The sequence below is a fragment of the Microdochium trichocladiopsis genome (assembly GCF_020744255.1).
Source record: "Microdochium trichocladiopsis strain MPI-CAGE-CH-0230 chromosome Unknown B0I36scaffold_4, whole genome shotgun sequence".
NCBI lineage: Eukaryota > Fungi > Ascomycota > Sordariomycetes > Xylariales > Microdochiaceae > Microdochium > Microdochium trichocladiopsis.
Window position 1 is genome coordinate 2,358,542 of NW_025763547.1, and position 20,950 is coordinate 2,379,491.

Consider the following 20,950-nt stretch of genomic DNA (forward strand, 5'->3'; position numbering starts at 1 on the left):
GCGCCTGACCAGCACCACCATGGCACAGCGATGCAACTTTTGAAGCTGTTGTAGAGACATCACCACGACAAAGTGCAGGCGTGCCCACCCACCGACCTAGCCACGACGACCCAACCGACAAAGTGCCCGTGTGCACCTTTCCCAACGGAACCACAAGTTCACATCGCCAAGTCTGAGCACGACAACCCGCTCCAAGCGGGCTCCCTTGCCTGCAAATGGCTTCTCTCCGGGTACGTCGTCAACTATCACGAGCCGCACATGGCGACCTTGCACAAGTGACACTCCTGCTAATCTATGACGGCAGTCGCTCTTCCTCCGGTCACAACACCTCCGACCATCAGCATCTTCACATCTCACCACCGCCGCCTCTGCGGTGGTAGTACCCGCTCGACCATCAGCAAAGTTCAGCACATCCCGTCCCTCCACATCTTCAGCAACAACAACAACAACGACGACATCACCACAAAAGCGGCAACCCCCGCTCGTGCCCCAGCCAACCCCCTTCATCCCGGACGTCGAGACCTTCCTGACCGTCATCGGGCGCGGGTTGAAGCAGCACGTCTCAAAGTTCCCGACCTGGGAGTCCCTCTTCTCCCTGTCCTCGCAGCAGATGCGCGACCTGGGCGTCGAGCCGCCCCGCACGCGCAAGTACCTGCTGCGCTGGCGCCAGCGCTTCCGGCTCGGCCTGTACGGCATCGGCGGCGACCTGCAGCACGTGCGGGACGGCGCGGCCGAACTGCGCGTCCTCGAAATTGAGCGTGCCGCCGCCAACGCCGCCGCCAACGAAACAGCAGCAGCAGCAGTAGTCAGCCTGCCCAAGAAGATGCGGTTCGTCGTCAATGTCCCCCCCGGAACCCGCGTGGAGGACGTGGTCGGCACGCCGGCCGCCGCGGAGCACATGTCCCGCGTCCGCGGCTACAAGGTGGAAGGGCTCAAGACCATCGTGGGCCCTTACGCGATCCCGCTCAAGGGTCAGGCCGGCGCCAAGGTCACCGTCACCGAGGGCATGTGGGAGGACAAGCTGGGCCGCAAGATCGACGGTGGTGAGCGCCGCCGGACCGAGGTGCGGTACAAGAAGCGCATCCAGGAGCGCCGGCAGGAGAGGGAGAAGGCCATGTCGCAGAAGTAAAAAAAAAGTCGTCTCGGGCGTGCGTGCGTGCGTGGTCGGCCATTCCTGCGACGTGCTAGAAAAGGGTGGGCGACAGGATGGATGCCTTCGTGGACACAGTCGTGTTGGTGGCGCGGGGTTTCTAAACACGCATAAAAAGATGTCGGTGGTGCTTCACATGTACAAAGTGGTCGAAAACTGTAGCATTACTCAACTGGCCGCCAGGCAGTCTCTGGAAGAGAGACGGTACTATGTAAGCCAATGTTGTAACAATATAAACCTTGAAGCAAAGTGGACAATCCCGTAGATAATCCAATTACCGCAACGACTAGACTGCATGTAGTTATTCAAACACACCTGTCTAGATAGATACCTGCGTCTACGATGTCTCTAGAATAGACTGCTTCGACTTTTTGATCTAAATTAGCCCAATAAATGATAAATCCATACTGAGCCCAGTTCCTCGATCCAGTTCCCAAAACACCGTAACTCCCCAGCGCCGTGTTATGATAGGCCGCATTTGTGGCGGTGTATGATGTATGTAAAAGCCAGGATTTCTACGATCCCCTCATCCCCTGCAATCATCAGCTCGTCCGGAACCATCACAGTGCCCCACCAAAATCCAGCTTTCGTGCAACCTTGTTTCCCCTATTCTCCTCGTCGACCACACCTGGCCTCCTCTTGAGGTCGGCCGCGAGCTTCTCCTCGCCGCCCTGCTTGCGCGGCAAGTCGCGTTTGCGTGTTGGCCTAGGCTCCCGATGCCACCACTCATGCTCAAGCATCTGCCTCGCCGTAATGCGCTTCTTTGGGTCCAGCGCAAGTGTCTTCATCAGCAGGTCAACACCCTCGCTGCCGATGGTGGGGAACATTTCCATGTACGACGAGCGTGTTCGCACCGGGTAGACCTCCTTGTCAACGGTGTATTCTGGCAATTTCGACACCCCTGGCCAGTTATCGTCCGTGGGCGTACCGATAGCTTTACAGATGAGACTGATCTGCTGCATCTCTGTCTCGCCCGCCAGGAAGGGTGTGCGCAGGACCAGCTCGGCAAAGACGCAGCCCACGGACCAAACGTCGACGGCGCCCGAGTAGTGTCGCGCACCAAAGAGCAGCTCAGGTGGACGGTACCACCGAGTGATTACATTGGAGGTCATGGCAATGTAAGGGTCGGAGAAGCTGCGTGCGAGACCGAAATCGGCGAGCTTGACCTCGCCGTCGCCGGCGATGAGCAAGTTGTTTGGCTTGATATCACGATGAAGGACGAAATTGTCGTGGCAGAACCAGACGGCACGGGTCAGCATGCCCATCCAGGCCTTGATATCTGCAGAACCGTAGCGGATGCCGGCGTCGTCGCGGATGAGCATCTCGAGGTCGCCAAGGGGCAAGTATTCGAGGACGAGGTTGAGATTCTGGTCTTTAGAGGAGAAGACGGAGAGGAGGGAGATGATGTTTGGGTGCTTGAGCTCCTGGAGATGCTTGATTTCGCGGACGGCGTCGGGAGCCATGCCCTCTGTGTACTCCTTTTGGATCTTGATTTTCTTGATGGCGACGAGCTGGGAGGGGTCGCTGCGGACATAGCCAAAGTAGACGTTGGCATAGGTACCCTCGCCGAGCTTCTTGCCCTTGAAGTACTTGCGTTTCTCCTCCTCGTTGAGCTGCTCCGAAAGGTCGAGGGTCGCGGCGGCGAGCGAGGGCGCAGAGGTCGGCGCAGAGCCCTGCTGCTGCTGTACGGGGGCGGTGGGCACGGGTGTGCCGTTGGACGAGGCCTGGGCGGAGGTGAGTTGCTTCAAGGGCGACGGGATGCCGGTGGCGTGCTGGGTGGGCTGCGGGTGCAGCGCATCCGAAGGATACGCGACGATGGGCGAGACAGCCATGGTGCAGACGGACCGTGGACGAGGTCGTCGTGGTCGGGAGGCTGGGTGTCGACAGTCACGACGTTCAGCAACGGGCAGTCGTGTCGGCAGGTAGTTGGAGGTTGAGGTCGCGCGGCAAGAACGCGGGCGGCAGGAGAGTGGGGCGGTTCCAGCTGCCAGCCCAGGGTCCACCCAGCCAGCCTTCCAGGGCAGGATCCCCACACGGCGAGCATCCCTCTAATATCTATTGCCCATCAACATTGGGGAGCCTGAAACATATCTCTGGAGCTGCATGTTTTCCATGTAGGTAGGGTTAGCATCATCAAAGTCCCCAGCAGGTCACTGAAGGTCGTGTCGGGCCTGACCATGGTGCGAGGCACGCCCCGCGGTGAGAGAGAGGCATTCGAGTAGAGGCAGACTGGTCAACCAGCCATGGGAAAGAACCAAAGGGTTGCTTGCGTCTGGGAGGACAGAGGCCAGGGGGTGTCCCGCACCATCTCGCAATCGATGGCTTGTTCCTGACGGCAGAGTGATGAGCCGGGCCCCTTGTTTGGTGATGCCCAGAAATCCGGATGCCCGCCCAGCGACCATCAAGCGATGGATGTTTTGAGGTAGCAGGTGTGCCCCACTGCCGGACGCTTCGGAGCGCCGGGGCCTTGACACCACCGGGAATGACGTCAGTCACAGCTTGCACAGAAACACAGACACACAGCCAGCCCCAGCCTCACTCCTCGTCAACAGCCGACGCGGCCCATGCGTGGTCTGCAGAAAATGACCATCCAAGAACATTGTGGCTTTCGGGGACTCGAGAAGGGATTGAGTGATGAGGATGTGCCGATTCGCGTCCGCGCGCAAGTCTAACCCCCCCCAAAGAGACACGTCTGCCTCCGCATCGAGTGCGCCACGGCGACGATGCTGCAATGACGCAAAACCACGACCTCGAGGCTGGCTAAGGGTGCGTACTAAGGCCATCTTAGCTCTTCCCGTGCCAAGCTCAAGACCACACCAAGACAAGCCCTCCCATTTTTAGCCCCATCGCGCTGCGATCCCGCATCCATGCCGAGCGGGTTTCTCAACTAATTAGACTCGGGCTGCAATTAGACTACTCGGCACCCTGCAGCGCAATTATGGGGGCTGCGGACGTCAGGCCCTGCCGCGCAATGCTTGGCCTCGACAAGTGAAGTCATCAGCCCACCCTCCCTCCTGGTTGGCCCTCCCTGCTCTGTCGATCCCGCGCGGCCGCGATCTGACCAGGGCCCTCGCTCTCTGTCTGTCTGTCTCAGTCGCCTTTTAGTAGACTTGCGTCCCCAGTCCTGCCGACCTGTCGCACCTGTCTCTGTTTCCAAGCACACGTAGAATAATCAACGGCGGTGGTTGCAAAGAGTTTTGGTGCCTGGGCTCGTCTCTTAATTCTGTATTCCTTGGCGCTCCTCCTCCTCCCTGCCTCCACGGTCTCACGACTTCACGACTTCACACTACACACCACGACACCTTGCGGGCCATAGACAAACAAAAGCCGCCAAGATGAAGGTCATCTCATACTGGGTAGGTCCCTCCTAAGCATGTACACACCTCTACGACCGCCCAATCGCTAACCACCTCCTCCCTCCCTCCGCCAGATATTCCCCGTGATATCCGCCATATTCTGGCTCGCGACCCTGCTCGGCCTGCTCCTCTACTGGGTCGTCACCACCTCGCTGGCCATCCTGCCCGCCATGAAGGACACGGACGGCAAGCAGCAGACGATAGCCTACATCTCGGACGTTGGCGCGACCAACACCATGAAGCCCTGGTTCATCGTGGGGTCCATCTTCACCACCGTCTTCCTGGACCTGGGCTTCTTCGCGGACCGCTGGCTGCGGCACAAGGGCCGGCTCGCGCCCAACGTCTCCGTCTCGGAAAAGGTCCTGTCGGCGCTGTGCATGCTCTTCGCCGTCGTCGGCACCGTCGGGCTCTGCTGCCTCTCCGGCTTCGACACGTACCACTACCCCCAGCTCCACGACATCTTCCTCGTCTGCTTCATCGGCGGCTACTGGCTCTCGGCCATCTTCATCTGCGCAGAGTACCAGCGCCTCGGCAAGAAATACCGCCAGCACCGCTCCCTCCGCATCAGCTTCTGGGTAAAGCTCGCCTTCATCTTTGCCGAGCTCGGCCTCGTCGTCGTCTTCGGCGTCATGAACTTCCGCGGCAGCTACAACCTCGCCGCCATCTTCGAGTGGATCGTCGCCTTCGTCTTCACCTTCTACGTCCTCTCCTTTGTCATCGACCTCTGGCCCGCCGTGCACTCCACCCGCGACCGCAGGTACAGCCTCCGGCCCATGCGCACCCTCGAGATGGACGAGGAGTACCACCGCACCCACGCGCCCAACGGCCTGCCCAGGGACACCATCGACAGCGAGCGCACGCTGACTGGTGCCAACAACAACGGTCACGCCGCCCCCGGCGGGGCGGGCAGGAAGTTCATGCCCAAGAAGAACGGGCACTCGGAATTTTGAGAGAGGCAAAGGTCTCAAAAACCCCGTTGACTTGCCGGTAGCACACAGGGAAATTAGTGAGACTGAAGGAGTAATGTGGGAGAGCATAGGTCACCGCATTCCCAGTGGTGGTGTGTACAAGTGAAAGGAAGTTGAAAGAGGGGTATGATGAAGCCCCGGCCATACGAGTTAATATTCTTCGCAATGTCTGTTTCAGTAATGATCTTTGTACATAAATGACGGTTCACGACATATATAAGAGCGATACTTACGCTCAGACTTGATGGTCTACACGGAGCATGGGGCAGAAAGATTATTTAACGAGCATTCTAGCATAATTTGGGACAGGGACATGGCTACCACATGACAAGAGCCTTGGGCATTCAGGACCACAAATCAGTATATATGCCAAAACGTTCTTAGCATATTCACAAACTTCTACACACCTTGTGATCTGCATCTTGGCATTGACAAATGTGCGAACGAGGCGCGAAGCTCAATTTTAACAGGGCAGGTACTTGGTGGCCTGGATCTACATTATTCAGCTTGTCCCCTTTGCGGTACAGCTAATGATATACCATGGTCATGGGGGCTCCAGACGAATTCTGAGTGGTATCCAATCGCTAATTATTTCATTATCCAGTACTAACGCAAAATGAGATTGCTCGTCATCGTTCAAGAAGCACTTTAAGCCAACTATAACCAAAAAATACCGCCCACAAACGCCACCGCCAAGAGGCAATATCCCTATATACGCCTAAATTATCTCTCTGAACTTAGATGCACGGTCAGGGCTTTGGCTCCCCACTGACCCGTGGTCCCGGATTGGCTTGGGGGGAGTGAGTGCAGTCGCTGGCTCACTCGGGGCGTCCCGGAAGAACTCCTCGTCGCTGGAGCTGGAAAGCGGCGAGACAACTTCCTCCTCATCTTCATCCGGGTGCCCAGTGCGGCCACGACCAGCCATGGCTACGGCGTGCATGCTTGCGCTCCGGTTGTCAAGACTGACCGTGCTGTCATTGGCTTCCATGCCAGTCAAAGCAGCACCACCAACAAAAGTTTTACTGTTCCTGTCTTGGCTCCGCTCCCGAGACTTGGAGTCTGTCTTTGCGAATCTGGACTTGAACCAGCTGCGGACGCGACCTCGAGACTTTTCTGATGGCGACTTTGGACTCTCGGGAGATCGATCACCCTCGTTGGCCGCTGGCTCGCGGATTGGGCTGTGAGGAACATTGGCTAGCTGCTCGTTGCTGTTCAGGGCAACTGGCGAACCGGGCACATCCGCTTCAGTGTTGTCCTCGACTGCAGGTGCAGTGGTCGCCTGCTGCTTTTCGATGCGCGAGAGACGCTTCTGCTCAGCCTTGGCGGCCTTCTCTTCCTCCTTCCTCGCTCGTTCTTCCTCCTTCTTGGCCTTTGCCTCTGCCTTCTCTTCCGCCTTGCGCTCTCTCTGTTCCTGTTTGTCTTGTTCTGTGTGTTCCGAGGTGTCAGTCTTTCAAAGTCCATTCCGTTGTGAGGACAAATCTACTCACCTTTGAGCTTCCTGTTGATATCATCAACCTCTTTTTTGCGTGCTTTTTCCAACTCCTGTTCCTCCTTCTGTCTCTCCTCTTCAAGACGCAACTCTGTCAACCTGGCGTGCTCCTTTGCGGCCTTCTCGTTGATTTCGTCCAAGACAGGCTGCACACGGCGAGCGGCGATGGCATCAATGGCATCCTGATCCATGCGCAGGCCAGCACCAATGTCCACCTTGCCCTTGTCGCGGTCAGCCCGTCCCTCGCTCCGCAGGAGCGCCGCAGCATGAGCCTTGTGCTCCCAATGACTCGTGGGTTGAACCATGCCAGTCTCAGCAGTGATCTTGGCGTCCATGCCCTTCAATTTCGCCTGGACATTTCTGTGTGCGGCAGCAAGAAGGGCTTCTTGATCTTTCTGCCTCTTCTTGTCGTCAACTGTTTGGAGGGTCTTGGAGAATATGGACATCTCGTGTCTAATCTGCTGCGATCGAAGATTGTCCTCAGTGAGTGCACCATCACTAGAAGCTCGCCGGCGAAGTCTGTCCCGGATCGTGCCTCGCCGCGAGCTTGGGGTAACACCATAGTACTCCTGGGAGTCACGGGTCCCACGCAACTTCTTGTTGTCCTCGTGAATTTTCGCAAGGCGCGCTTGCGCCTGCCTGTAGGCAGCTTCCTGCAAGCTGTTGAAGACCATTGGCTGTGGCTCATCATCATCACTGTCGCCGTCTCGGAACGATGAGGTCTCCGCTTTTGCCAATCGAGCCTCCACCGTCTTCTGCTGCTGATTGTACATCTTCTTCGCCATGGCCACAGCGGAAGCATGAAGGACATCGGCACGGTTCTGATCAGTGGTCTCAACCTTGACGGGGGGATTTGAGGTGAACATCTGCCTGTTCATGGTCGTGTAGGGAACGGCCCCACCGACTGGAGTCGCAGTTGGTGTCCCATTTGGCTTGTGTGCCCGAGTAGCAGCAGCCAGGGCATTGGAGGCCGCATTGGCCTCATCAGGATAGTTCGGGCGCGGGGACGGTGTCGAGATTGCCCGCTGCCGATTCGCAATCGCACCTTGCGCAGCATGCAGGGAGCCGTGCCGCTGCATGTTATCTGTCTGCATGTGTCGCGGGATGCTCGCATTTGAGTTGAAGGCCATGGTTGCTGCGGATTGGCCATCCGCGGTCGCCGCGGGTTTCCAAGCGTCTGTGGACTTTGCGCCCTGAGCTGCAAGCAGCGCAGCCTTTGCGCCATGGTTGCTCGCTTGAGGTTCCCAAAGGGGCGCCATCTTGTAATTCTTCGCGAGGACCGCAGCGGCTGAGGCGGAGGCAGAGCTATCTGGCTTCCACGGTTCCGGAGACTTCTGGTTCGCCCAGCCTAATGTGGCAGCTGCGCTGGCGGCAGCACCGTTTTTGTCTAGGCCTACAGAAGGGAAGCTAGGGAGGTCCTGGGGCTTGGCGTAGACAAGCCTGCTTGCGCGAACTGTATTGAATGTTAGCAGATGTCGACAACGGCATCTCAGGTTTGGGACATGTCCCGTGGGGAAGAACTTCAAAGGCGTTGTATCAGATGAGGTGAGGCGGTTGTGTCGGGGCTGACTTGCCTGTGTCCATGTCGAGGCTGGGGGTGTCGTCATCTGGCATGTGGGCTGGATCTCGTGGGGAGCCCGAAACCCTGTCGTGGGCTGTGCCGGGATGCTGGACCGTGGCCTGCATGGTGCGTGTTGAGGCTGTGTCTGTCTGTGGCACTGCAGGAGCTCCAATTCGTGCGCAGAAGGACAAACGGCGGCAGGTCGGGTCGCTGCTGTATGGAAGCTTGTAGACGGAGAGCTCGGGCGCGGCCGAGCAGGAGGTGCGTGGGCGCCAGGTTATGAAAGATAGAGCGAGTGATAGCCAGCGAAATCCCTGCACGGGGAGCACACAAGAGTTGTAGGCCGGGGTTTCTCGGTACAGTAGATTGATCAAGGAGGATTCCGGTAGCTGGTTGGCCTCTCGTTGCTTTGTGGTCCCAGAGAAGACGAAAGAAGGGGAAAAGAGGAGCAGCCGTGACGATGCCGGCAGCCGGACGAGGAGGAGCAGAGCTGCGAGAGTTTATGCACGAAGCTACTGTCCCTGCTTGGGAGCTAAGGGGACTTTGTTCTTGGTAAAGCACATAACCTAGTGGCAGTGGCAGTGGCAGTTGCGTCTGTCTGTCGCCGCAACGAGGGCAGGCACGACGACGGGCGTGGCGCCGCACTGACGCAGGTCGGACGCCAGCGACCGACGGCCCCGGGGCCTCTGAGCTGCCGGGCGACGAGACCAAGCTCTCTGCGGTGCGCAATTGCAGGTCATACCTCAAGACAGACACGGGGCTAAGCGGTTCGAGAGCGTCTGCGAGGACTAGCGCCGCGCATCTCAATACATCGGCATCATCAGACATCATGGCGTCTGCCGTCCATGCGTGCGGGCTGTGGGGTGGGCAGCCCTGCTGACGTCACTGGCGCGCCTCGGTCCCTCGCTAGCGTCTTGTCTCACCGCATGGCCCGCACCAGCTTCCATACGTACTGAGTGTAAGGTATGTACGTTGACGATCGTCTGTTCCTCGTAGCCAGAGGATCTCGCATGCATCGCCCATTAGTGATTGCATTCGCTCGAGGTTGGGCCATCGTCCATGAACCACATGGCATACGGTCGTGGCAATATATCTCAATCGTCTTGCAGGCTGAGGACTCTGTGAACGGCAGGGTCGCAACGAGAACCGGGACCCCTGCCTGGTGGCCGATGGCCAGCACCGCGGGGGTGAACCCTGATCGTCATAGCTCTGTCACTATCGGCGCCCAGGGTTGTCCGCTCATCCAGATCGTGCATGTCATTCCATCCCGGGTGATACTTGTCGAAGAGAGCCCAACTCATCAGCCTGTGCGCGAATGCTGAAGCAGGCGTGTCAGCATCATATCTTTTGTGATTGGGTCGTAGCCCACAACTCCAATAGCGTGCGTGATTGAAAGCTGGCGGTGGTGTCCCTGGCAAGCAGGACACAGAAAGTTCGCGATTGAGTGTTCCGCTGTTGCTGGCCACATCCAGGTCCTAATCGTGGCATCTGCAGATTCCCATCCTGTCGTGCCTCGTGCCTCCAAATTCTCATCCGTGCTCTTGTCGAGCCTGAGAAGGAGAGGTCAGCCTTACCCATGGCTGGTGTGAGGCAAGATCTTGACGGCTGGGACACCACATGGATAACCAGAACTCCCAGTATGCTGGGGAGCACTTATGCGAGATCTGGCATTGAAGATCTAGGCTTTGGCAAAATATAGATTTCCGGGGATCATGAACGAGCCCCGGCGATCCCTGCCATATTGTACATACCTCGATAAGCACACTCCACCTCGTACTCCAATTTCCTACCCCACCAACAAGTCCTGTTTTCATAGCATAGAGCATTGGTTGCCGCATAGGCTCAACCAAGTCGCTTCTTGGCACGCACCAGAAGCCACGGAATCGCCTTGATCGCCCAGAACTTGACGGGTGTAACCAGAAGACAGCAAGCAAGGCTCCCAGGGGGATTGAAATTCACAGGATGAGTGTCCGTTTCGACAACGTGCTCAACTGCAGGGACGTTGGCGCCACTGTCAACCAGTATACCGGACGCAGGTAACCGCGCATCTCTCTTGATGATAATTCCTGGACTTTTCCTTCTCGGCATGGCCCACCGTGCTTCGCAAAAGTTCATGGATTGACAAAAATGCTCTCAGGATCGTCAAAGAAGGCTTAATATTCCGCTCTGCTCGGCCAGGTCTGTTAATTCTTTGTTAACTCTTGATTCTCACACCGCCCTTGACATATTCTGTTTCAGACGGTTCCATATGTGCTAACTCCATATTTCCCCAGACGATGCCTCCCTCAAAGATAGAGAAGTCCTCCGGACAGAAATCGGCATCAAGACAGTCATGGATCTGCGGACAAAGTAAGTCTTTAGTCAGGGATCTCCTAACCCCCAGAAAACAACAGCAAAGAAACGACCATTCTATATATTCAACATCGAGGTTCCCCACTGTACACAACATCCCTGACTAAGAGAGCAGGACTGAGCACCTCAAGCAAGCTGAGAAACGCCAGGCCGACCGCAAGATCCCCGCGCTACTCGCCTCCAATGCTGCCCTCGCGGAGCCCGTCCAGATCCCGGGGCTCAGGTATCTCGAGATCAAACTCACCGGCCGCAAGTTTGAACGCTATCTCCTGAGCCAGCTGTCGTGGCTGCAGTTCTTGTAAGCCCCAGGCCACCTCTCTTTCCTTCCCAGACCCTATCTCTGCACAGAATGGCACGACCTGATGCCTGGACTACCTTCTGGTCATGTGGCCAAGTGCTCTATCATCGTCGCCGTTGACAATGTTGACCTGTGCCCATAGCAAATTCCTCTTTCTCTTCCTGTTCGGCTTCCGCATGCAGGCAATCAGTGTGATTGGCCGAGAAGTCATGCTTCCCCGAGGCTTGATCGGGTTGGGGATACTCACCATGGAACAGTCTGGCGCCGAAGTGGCCGAGGTAAGCAGGAGTCCCGAGATCTCATCCCGTTACAGTCACCATGCCACGCAACAACCAACCACACCACACACGTCTTGCCTGCTTGCCAGCCTGCCAGACTCAGGCCAGACAAGCTCGAACCCAGCATGCTATCCATACCGCTCATTGCTTTGACCACCGCTTGTTCTCGCACCACACAACCATGAATCCGCAGAGCTCTACCAAGCGTAAAAACGAGTGACTGACTGATAAAAATCACAACCGAATTTAGGCTCTCCGCGCATTCCTCCAGCCCGGGGCCGTCCCGCTACTCGTCCACTGCACCCAGGGCAAAGACCGCACGGGACTGATCATAGCCCTGGTACTCACGATCCTCGGCGTCCCCACCGAGGCAGTCGCGCACGACTACCTCCTCTCGAACCCGGGGCTCGAAGCAGAGAAGGAGATCCGGCTCGCGGAGATCAGGGCCATAGGGCTGACGCCGGAGTGGGGCGAGTGTCCTGATGGGTTCATCGAGGAGGTCGAGGCGTACCTGCGGCGAGAGTATGGTGGTGTGGAGGGCTACCTGGATGGGATTGGGTTTGGAAAGGGGGAGAGGCAGATGTTGATTGACGTCTTGGGTGCTTGAGCTCGCAGCGTTGGGCACGCGTGGCTGGCGGCTTGACGATGTTGTCCACCTATGCGTAGGTACGCAGGCAGTCATCTGGGCACCAGAACTCAACTTGTGAGGCCACACCTTTAGAGCACCACACATGTCCGGCATCGCTCAACACATATACAGTTAAACCATAGACACCATGATCGTTGGCAACGAAAATCTATTGCTTCTTTCTAAATCTGGCTTGCAGCCAGCATCTATACATCTTGAGCTTCTTTGCTCTGTTGACGAGCATCTTCCTGTCAAAGTGGATCTCTTCCACGTCGAACAGGGTAGTCGCCGCAGTCTCAGACTTCTCGACAGGCTGCCGCTCCTCCTCGGCAGACTTCTGTCCTTCACCAGGAGGAGTCGCCCCCGGCTCAGCAGACAGGGATGCGGGAGCAGGCGCGCCGCTCCAAATCTCGGACAGCTCGTCCTTCTCAAAGAAGTACACTCTTGTGCCGTCACCGCGAATGTAAAAGTTCTCTTCCATGTAGCGGCCCTTCTTGAAGCGGACTTGCGCGAGGTCACCTCTACCATAGTCACGGAAGCAGACCTCGCCGCCGGGCCTGAGCAGCCGGTGGATGTTTGACACGCACTGTTTCCACTGGAGCGGTGAGAGAGCAGAGAAAATGAAAATCATCAGCACCACGTCCACGGAGCCCTCCTCGAGCCCCGGCGGCAGCTCCTGGCCCGCAGCATCCCACACGTCAGCTTGCATGAACTTTGTGTCATATTCCGCGTGCCCACGCATGACCTGCACGGCCTGTTTGGAAAAGTCACAAGCGTGGAGCTTCAGGCCCGGGTTCTCATTGCTGCCCAGGATGGGGAATGCCGTGTTGCCCGCGCCAGCGCCGACTTCAAGGACTGTCACGGGACCATAGTCTGCCCTCGTGACCTTTTCGAGAATGGGGAACTCCATCTTCAACCACTTGCGATTCTTGAAGAAATTTGCAGTGTTGTTCTTGTAGAAGTTGTTCCACCACTTCGCAGGGTCGGCATTGAATCTGTCTGAAAAAAGGGAAGCCAGGTCAGCATGGAAACTCATGATAAAATGGTTTCTATAGTCAGGAGTGACGGAGAATGAACATGAAGGTTTGGCTTGTTGAATCAGATGGGAGCGAAAGACTTTTGTGCTACATTTTGTCATCATAGAATAACTCAGATGAACTATGCGAATTGGTGTATCATCACCTCAACGGAAGCCAGGTTGTTGTCGTTGTTGGACGACATGTGATTGAGTTTTGAAGAAAGGAAAAAGTTGTGGACTCACTCTTGTCAAAGTCCGAGACTGGCGACTCGCGCTGCATGGCATACTGCTGCTCCGCAAACTCCTTGAAGGTGTCGTCAGTCTCGACATGGTCCCAGGCATTGAACTCGAAGACGTCGTCTTCCTCTTTGAGAAAGCGAGATCCGAACTGAAACGGGTCGCTCCTCTTCTGGTTGAACTGGGGATCATGGCTGCGGTGCGACGGGATCGCAGGCGCGGCGCTTGACGGCTCCGCGTCCACCTGGGCGGCATTGACATCCAGCTGAGCTGTCTGACTGGCAAGCTCCTCCACGGCGGCAGCGGCAGCAGCATCAGCTGGCTGCGAGAGGGCGGCGGAGGCCATGGCTTGACGAAGACGAGGTAATGTCTTGACGCTGCTTTCTGTTACCGAAAGGCTTAGCCTGGCGAGCATTGCCAGCAGGAACGAGCCCTGGGTATTGTGCTGGCGGTCGTCCACGGAAAGTAGAAGTGGGCGCGGGAGAAGAAAGAATTTCAAAAGCGCAAATTGGGAGCACGAAGTGAGTTGAAGAAAAGTCCACACGATAGATGGTGTGGCTTGGGCGATAACGGGCTGTGGCTGGTGCTGGCCCCCTGTCAAAATAATAACGGAGCGCGCCGTCACAAGCCTCGGGCGAGGACCGCTGGTGGGGCTTCCTGCGGGCAAGCTTAATTCCCGTTCGGATAGCTCAGGTACGATCTCGGACGTCACTGTCGACCTGTGTCGCACAACCAGGCCTGGAGCTCCACGAACCTTTTCTCAACTCTTTTCTTAGGCATCGGCTGGGGACGAATCTTTCATCATAAGCGGTTGTACTCATACATGTCTCACAATACTTTTTCGTCATATAATATCCCAGTCTCGCTCAGATACAGTACACTCCAGAGACACCAAAAGTTCTCGAAACATCTCTACAACCTTTACAAAACACAATGTCGATCAGATCACCGCTCCGAATAATACCAACCCGCCTGCACGGGACCATAACAACAACAGCGGCAACACGGACCGCCACCCGCCACACCCGACGAAACTTCTTCTCCTCGCCACCTCCACAGACTCTCACAGCCGAACGAACCCTGCCATACCCAGCAGCTCGCGTGTACGACCTAATAGCCGACGTGGACAGCTACACACAGTTCCTACCATACTGCAAAGTGGCCCGCGTGACAGCCTGGACAGACCCACGGCCATACCCGAATAGTAGTAGCAGCACCACCGACAAAAATAACGACGGCACAGCAACAGCAACAGCAACAGCAAACACAACAACAGCCTCAGGTTCGCTAGACCCGACCCTCGCGGCCCAGCATCGCCGCTGGCCCACCCGCGCCGACCTGACCGCCGGCTGGGGAGGCTTCGAGGAGACCTACACGAGCCGTCTTTTCTGCATCCCAGGGCGATACGTCGAGGCCATCAGCGGGGACGCCCGGACCGAGATCCCCGCCTCGCTGCTGCGCGAGCACGGGCTCGTCGACCCGGGCCCGCTGCCTGACTCCAGGAACAACAGCTCGTCCTCCGCACAGAACAGCAGCAACGCAGGGGTCTTCAAGAGCCTCGTCACCCGCTGGACCGTGACGCCGGACGAGGCCCGCACCAAGAGGGACATGTACCAGCACGAGTGGACCAACGTGCGGCTCGACATCAGGTTCGCGTTTGCCAACCCGCTCTACGCAGCCGTCAGCTCGGCCGTGGCAGACAAGGTTGCGCCCATTATGATTGATGCTTTCGACAAGAGGGCTAGGGCTATACTGGGCCATCCGAGTCGCAAGTAGTGTGGAAGCAGACGCCTCGTGTATTCTGCTGTACTGCATATGTAATACTCGCATTGAAGTCACGGTTGAATTAGAGCAATGTCAATCTCTGATACAAAGTCTGTCTAAACTCTGCCAAACGATGCATAAGCGTATCTACATGGACCAGTTGCCCTATGAGACACTAGTCGCCTATAACACATGGCATCGTTGCTGTGGCCAACCCTCCAACGTATCCGTTTCCGAAACTAAACATCCAAAATGGTAAAATCGTACCCAAATAGCATCTTCCTTCATAAATGTCATAATTCAATAAATCCCCCCGAAACGAAAGACGCCCCAAACGTTCTCTCCCCGCCTCCCTGTCTGACTTTCGTAATTCTCCCAATAGCCGAAATTTCCGTGACGTCTATACTTGTCCTATAACTTGACGTCGCTCCTGCGTCCTTCAAGGGGTCAATGCCAAATGCAGGCTGGAAGAGAAAATAAGAGTGCACAGGTCGCCTCCACATGACATGTATCTTCCGTTCTCGCAGTCAACATGACTGCACGTATAATGGTACTCCAGGGTATAATGCGAAGACCAAGGTGGAAAGAAAATGACGCCAATGAACTGTTGAGCAGGGTTTTCACCCGAACAGCGCTATGAAGCATTTGATGCGGAATCGTTCAGACGACTCTAGCAAAAGCAGTGCTGATTAGATGCTCATATAAAGCTTGGTGCGATGAAATGATGCATGATGATTCGAAATGGTCCATCATTTTTTGCCTCTGTGGAGGTTGTGTCAGCAACGTCTACCTCGTATCATGATCTTGTGAACAGCGAGGACTCACTTCTTCTTGACTGGCTTGCTGGGGCCAAAGAAGCTCCCAAACACGGCTCCGCTGCTCTTGGATTTGTGACCCTTCTTTTCTTTCACGGGCACGACGCCTGGCGTCATACCCGGTCGGCTCATCGGGTGAGGCGGTCCGCCAGGAGCATATCCATGTGGCGGGGGTGGAGGTCCGCCTGCCATGGGGGCACCAGGTGGGCCGCCAGGACGCATGCCCGGCCGTTGACCAGCAGCTGCTTGCTGGCGTCGCCGCAGCTGCTCGACTATATGCGGCGGCAGCGGTCTGCCATCTGGTCCGACCATTTGTGCTGCCGCAGGTCGTTCCATCGGCCACATCTGCATCGTGATGCTCCAGTCTGGCTCCACCACCTTCTCCCATACAGCTGGGAGGATGATCTCGCCGTCGGGACCAATGAGATCATAGTGGCCCTGTTGAACCTGCCTGCCAATGCCATCAACATGGACAAAGGCTTGCTTGATGAGTTCCTCCATGCCCTATACATGCAATTAGTGATGGGTGTAACGGAACGTGATGGAGGACAACAACTTACCGCCCATGTCTGGCAGAGGTGGAATGGGAAGTTGAATTTGCGTCCCACAGCGTCCTTGAATTTGATAGGTGCCTTATCCTTCCCAAGCGACTTCTTGTTCGCCTCCTCCGCCTTGATCTTGGCCTCCTCTAGGGCTTGTTTCTTGAACGCCTCATCTGCCTTCTTCTTGGCTTCCTCGGCCGCCTTGTCTGCGGCGGCCTTGGCCGCCTCTTCTTCAAGCTTCTTGCGGGCAGCGATTTCGGCCTTGAGTGTGGCTTCTTCAGCCAGTCGCTTCTTGAATTCCTCCTCTTCCTTGACTTTGGCTTCCGCGGCAGCCTTGGCCTCTGCCTCGGCTCGTAGTTTGGCCTCGACTCTGGCTTGTGCCGCCGCCTCAGCAGCCTTGGCAGCTTCAGCGGCTTGCGCCTTCGCCTCCTCAGCAGCTTTCAATGCGGCTTCCAGCTTGATCTTGGCGGCCAATTCCGCAGCGGCGGCAGCCTCGGCAGCTTTCTTGTCGCGCTCTTCCTGTGCCTTGCGCTCCGCTTCCATCTTGTCGCGAGCATTTTGCTCAGCCCGCGCGATGGCTGCGGCCTCGCGCTCCTTGCGATCGGCTTCGGCTCGGCGCTCTGCCTCGATTGCGTCCCTCGCTGCTCGCTCGGCATCCCTTCTCGCGTCCTCGATCTCCTTCTTCGCCCTCTCAAGTGCTGCTTTCCTCTCTTCAGCTCGTACTTCCTCCTCTTTGCGGATAGCGGCTAATCTCGCTTGAAGGGCATCCTCGGCCTCCTTGCGAATCTTGGCCTCGAGCTCCTTCTGCTTGGCCTCCGCAAGAGCCTTCTCCTTTTCCGCCTCGATCGCGGCCAATCTCGCCTTCATGGCTTCCTTTTCCGGATCAGGCGGTGGCGGTTCAACCGCGGCAGGCGTTTTCGTCCGCACCGCAAGCTCTGTCGCTGGTGGGGGAGGAGTCCACTGGTGGTACGCCTGCATGGCCGGCGGCACCGGGTACTGGGGGTGATTGAAGTAGTGCTGGTTATGGCTAGGACCATAGGGGGCCATCTCGTTGCCCCAGCCTCCTCTATGGTCGCCGTTGAAGTATGCGCCACCGGGACCTCCGCCAGGAGCAAAGGGATTGTTGTAGCCATTGGGCCCGCCACCTGGCCCGCCACCTGGCCCGTACGGTACCATGGATTGATGGCCGTAACCACCCTGTCCGTAACCACCAGCAGGACTCTGGGGATACCCTCCCTGGTGTCCTTGGTGGCCACCTCTTCCGTAATAGTGACTCATGTTTGTAGGCGGAGCATAAGGACCTCCGCGGCCCTGAGCGTAAGTATAGTCGTCCGAGGAATCAAGGCTGTCCGCTGGCGGTTGATGATACTGATTTCCTGCGTAAGTCATAGACTGCTGATGAGCAGCCCGATAGGGGGGCTTGGGGTAACCACGGGTCTGCCTCGGGGGACCGTAACCAGACGCGGAATCTGATGGGTCAAGATCGTCGTCGTCTGCAAGATCTTCGTCCTCGTCCTCCCACGACTCACTCGGGGAGACGCCTTCCCAGCTTGATTCTGTTGACTGGTGGGCGTGTTCCCGAGACCTAGAATATGACCGGTTCCGGTACTGGCCGGTGACGCTCCTTCGGCTTTATCTTGGATGTCAGTAGCGATGCTGGCGGAATCTTGGTGCGACTGCTTAGACTGACTGGCTCATTGGGAATGAATCCGCTTGGACGTCTGGCGTGAACTGGTGAAGTCCTCAGCTGGACGGGCGCATCCAGGTGGTGAACTGGAGGCGGGGTTTCGCAGTTAGGTATGAGGACGGGCGGAGGCACAGGCTGCGCAATGGGCACGGTGATGGTTACGCCCGAATTGGCGATCGTGCAGGTGTTGAGGTGTGTCCGCAGAGCCTTGCAGGCGAAAAGAATTGTGCGATGGCAAAAGAAAAACCCCGGGACAGGATTGCAGCTGAGGTGAAGTGGGTGGAATTGCCAGTGCCGTCGCGCCGTGTCTTACGCCCAAGAGAGAAGGCGGCAGGTTGGGCAGATGGGCACGCCTGGGGGGCTTGTGCAAGCCTGGCTAACGCTGGGCCCTGACCTGTGACGATGCCTTCGGCCTGCTCACGGTCTGGCCTTGCTAGGGAACCCTTGTCTAGAGGCAGGCTGGGTCCAGTTGGGCGCGAAGGAAGAGTCGGATTGGGTTGCGGATGGAGCCAGTCCTGAGTCCACGGGTCCTGGCGGGTGCTTCTGCGGTGAGGACCAGGCGAGAGAGGGCGGCTGCCCGAGTCGACAGTCCAGTCGGAAGAGGCGGGGGCGGGGAGGGGCGGCGAACCAGGGCTCCTGGGCAGGCGGCCGTCCAACGAGATTCTATGGAGCTGGAGATGTTGAGACGGGTGCTCGTGGGAATTATTGAATAAAGCGGTGTTGTCAAACAGGCGGCCACCGGAGTGTGTCCAGTCCTTCTGTGTGGCTGCTGGCCTAGGCTTTGTGCAGATGCAACTGCTACAGGCAGGAGCAGGCGGATCGAGCGCTCGAGGATGGCTCGGTGGGTTTGGCCACTGACAGACACCCCAGCACAATCTTGCAGGAGCGCAGGCAGGGTAAGACAAAGCAAGCGCTGGTGGTGGAAATGCGCTGGCCCGCTGCTGCCCTTGCGGTGATTCTCGTCTCCTGCCCGTGGTGGGTTTCAGCCGCGAGACAGAGTCGACAAAGGCACGAGCGACGCGCCCAGCACAAATTGCGCGTTCTCTCAAGCTCGGGTGTGTTGTTTGGACGGTGCTGGTGCCTCCGATGTCGTCGCGATGTCAAGGTAGCAGAGGGTTATGTACAATGGCGGTGGTGGGGTGGGCTTGGGAGGGGGGCCAGCATTTATATCTACAGTTGTCGCGCGACCTGGACAAGACAAGGGAGGGCCAGGCTTATGATGGCTGAGGAGATGTGCCCGGCAGACTGGAGAGGGCTGCCGAGGAGGCTGTCCTAGACAACGGCAATGGCACGCGTTTGTGGTTTGCAGCCAACTGAGTACACGGTACCGTCATCCGTGGAGAGCAAGTGTCGCTGGAGGCGGGAGGGGGGAGGCGACGAAACAACGCGCAAGACCCCGGCTAGCACAGGCAGGCAAGCAAGGGCACCGGACACCGAGCAGCACATGCAGGCAGGGCTGGGGCTTAAGGAGACTAAAGCGAGACAGGCCTGTCAATAGTACAACCAGACTGCACCACAGCGTGCGGCATGATGGTCATCATCACCACAGCCTGGAGGGCGCCACTACTGCTCCCAAGAAAGGACCTAGCTGCGGGTCAGGAGTCCCTGATCTGCAGTGGTTGCACAAGGATTGCATACACCTCGACAGCTACCGTCGAGCAGGGCAAAGAGTAACTCAGCTCGTTGTCCTCCTACCTAGTATTCATGGTACACCAGGTATGTGATGTGTGGTTTTGGAGTTTGAGGGGGGGGGCTGCCTTGTTTGGCGCTGGGCGGAGGGGCAATGACACAAAGGGCCTTGTCTCTGACGGCAGGGCCATGTGGGCGCTCCACAAGGACGGTGCCAAGGTGATTTTAGCAGCGTGGCCCATGTCAGCGGGCTGTCTGGACCGGCATTGTTTTGTCCACTCGAGTGCGGGCGAGGCGGCCTGGCGCGCAAGCGACTCCAAACCTAGAGCGCTTGTCAGATTTCCCAGCGGGTCGGAGCCCACACAGCCCACCTCCCCTCGCTCCTCCCTCGGCCCAGCAAATGGTAGCGATCGCGTGCCTGCCCACTGGGCAAGCAACACCAAAACTAGACCGTTAGAGCTGGCCTCTATTAATTAGCTTGAGATTCGGTCAGGCCCAGCGCGGCGGGTCGCGAACTTTGAAGTGGTGGAGGGCATCTGCTGACAATGGCACGGGGCACGCTAGGAGAACGCAATCTTGCACGCCCGGCAGGCAGTGAGATCCAGCAACGGCATCCGTAAGTGGGCGGCACAACAATTGTTCCCGTCGCTCAAGCGGTCAACGCCCCACTTCCTCACAGGCACTTACTTCAACCACAACAAGCTCCGATGACCACTCCAATTGTTGCAGGCAGAGCCATCCTTCGAGCAACCTCGTTGCATGCTTTGGCACTGTGGTGGCTCCTTTCGGTGTACTTTCCCGCTTGGCACCTTGTCTTCATCGTCGCTCAGGATTGTAACTTTCTGGAGCGGCATGTCGTTGATACACTGCCCACCAACCACGGGAGCAAAGCATGGCGGGAATCCTCGGATGCTGGGCGGCATCGACAACAGCACATACTACATAGTAGCCTGCACCTGTGGGGCCCATTGTGGCCAGCCTGGACAAGGTCGCCCTCGCCGATACGTCGACATTGCCAGCATGGATGACTCTGAGCACGCTGGCAGATGGATGTCGGGGTGCCGTACCCTTTGCCAGTAAGCCCACGCAGCCTGCGGGTGGCTGTGGCACTGCCAACGCGACACGACACCACAGACCTGTAAAATACTGCATCGTCAGTGGACTCGCATGACGCTTGC

At 57.5% G+C, this 20,950-nt stretch overlaps 8 protein-coding genes across 8 annotated transcripts; 4 read left to right on the top strand and 4 right to left on the bottom strand.

Annotated features, from left to right (window-relative positions):
• Nucleotides 1–215: 215 nt before the first annotated feature.
• B0I36DRAFT_348373 (IGR protein motif-domain-containing protein) lies at nucleotides 216–1,129 on the top strand (the record flags this gene model as incomplete). The annotated part of the gene is made up of 2 exons (XM_046156683.1): nucleotides 216–230; nucleotides 305–1,129. 2 exons carry the CDS (start codon nucleotides 216–218, stop codon nucleotides 1,127–1,129), a joined length of 840 nt encoding a protein of 279 aa, XP_046014130.1.
• Nucleotides 1,130–1,710: 581 nt separating this feature from the next.
• On the bottom strand, nucleotides 1,711–2,982 carry B0I36DRAFT_241056 (serine/threonine-protein kinase; the record flags this gene model as incomplete). The annotated part of the gene is made up of 1 exon (XM_046149815.1): nucleotides 1,711–2,982. One exon carries the CDS (start codon nucleotides 2,980–2,982, stop codon nucleotides 1,711–1,713), a length of 1,272 nt encoding a protein of 423 aa, XP_046014131.1.
• Nucleotides 2,983–4,254: 1,272 nt separating this feature from the next.
• Nucleotides 4,255–5,880, top strand: B0I36DRAFT_107283 (Frag1/DRAM/Sfk1 family-domain-containing protein). Its single transcript, XM_046147825.1, has 2 exons — nucleotides 4,255–4,506; nucleotides 4,581–5,880. Exons 1-2 carry the CDS (start codon nucleotides 4,486–4,488, stop codon nucleotides 5,454–5,456), a joined length of 897 nt encoding a protein of 298 aa, XP_046014132.1. The 5' UTR covers nucleotides 4,255–4,485; the 3' UTR covers nucleotides 5,457–5,880.
• Nucleotides 5,881–5,911: 31 nt separating this feature from the next.
• Nucleotides 5,912–8,524, bottom strand: B0I36DRAFT_321162 (uncharacterized protein; the record flags this gene model as incomplete). The annotated part of the gene is made up of 2 exons (XM_046153656.1): nucleotides 6,962–8,524; nucleotides 5,912–6,899 (listed from the first exon to the last, which is right to left on the bottom strand). Coding segments are annotated over exons 1-2 (1,963 nt in total), but the record flags the coding sequence as incomplete, so codon positions are not given.
• Nucleotides 8,525–10,336: 1,812 nt separating this feature from the next.
• On the top strand, nucleotides 10,337–12,271 carry B0I36DRAFT_321167 (tyrosine/serine protein phosphatase). Its single transcript, XM_046153657.1, has 6 exons — nucleotides 10,337–10,560; nucleotides 10,662–10,702; nucleotides 10,798–10,873; nucleotides 10,992–11,174; nucleotides 11,317–11,452; nucleotides 11,703–12,271. The coding sequence occupies exons 1-6, from the start codon at nucleotides 10,487–10,489 to the stop codon at nucleotides 12,057–12,059; spliced, it is 867 nt and encodes a 288-aa protein (XP_046014134.1). The 5' UTR covers nucleotides 10,337–10,486; the 3' UTR covers nucleotides 12,060–12,271.
• B0I36DRAFT_321171 (S-adenosyl-L-methionine-dependent methyltransferase) lies at nucleotides 12,233–13,832 on the bottom strand. Its single transcript, XM_046153658.1, has 2 exons — nucleotides 13,342–13,832; nucleotides 12,233–13,079 (listed from the first exon to the last, which is right to left on the bottom strand). The coding sequence occupies exons 1-2, from the start codon at nucleotides 13,748–13,750 to the stop codon at nucleotides 12,250–12,252; spliced, it is 1,239 nt and encodes a 412-aa protein (XP_046014135.1). The 5' UTR covers nucleotides 13,751–13,832; the 3' UTR covers nucleotides 12,233–12,249.
• Nucleotides 13,833–14,013: 181 nt separating this feature from the next.
• B0I36DRAFT_430548 (dehydrase and lipid transport-domain-containing protein) lies at nucleotides 14,014–15,189 on the top strand. The gene has a single exon (XM_046162538.1). It carries the CDS (start codon nucleotides 14,269–14,271, stop codon nucleotides 15,109–15,111), a length of 843 nt encoding a protein of 280 aa, XP_046014136.1. The 5' UTR covers nucleotides 14,014–14,268; the 3' UTR covers nucleotides 15,112–15,189.
• A 536-nt stretch (nucleotides 15,190–15,725) lies between these two features.
• Nucleotides 15,726–18,109, bottom strand: B0I36DRAFT_107335 (uncharacterized protein). The gene is made up of 3 exons (XM_046147826.1): nucleotides 16,475–18,109; nucleotides 15,925–16,418; nucleotides 15,726–15,861 (listed from the first exon to the last, which is right to left on the bottom strand). Exons 1-3 carry the CDS (start codon nucleotides 17,843–17,845, stop codon nucleotides 15,849–15,851), a joined length of 1,878 nt encoding a protein of 625 aa, XP_046014137.1. The 5' UTR covers nucleotides 17,846–18,109; the 3' UTR covers nucleotides 15,726–15,848.
• Between the last annotated feature and the right edge of the window lie 2,841 nt (nucleotides 18,110–20,950).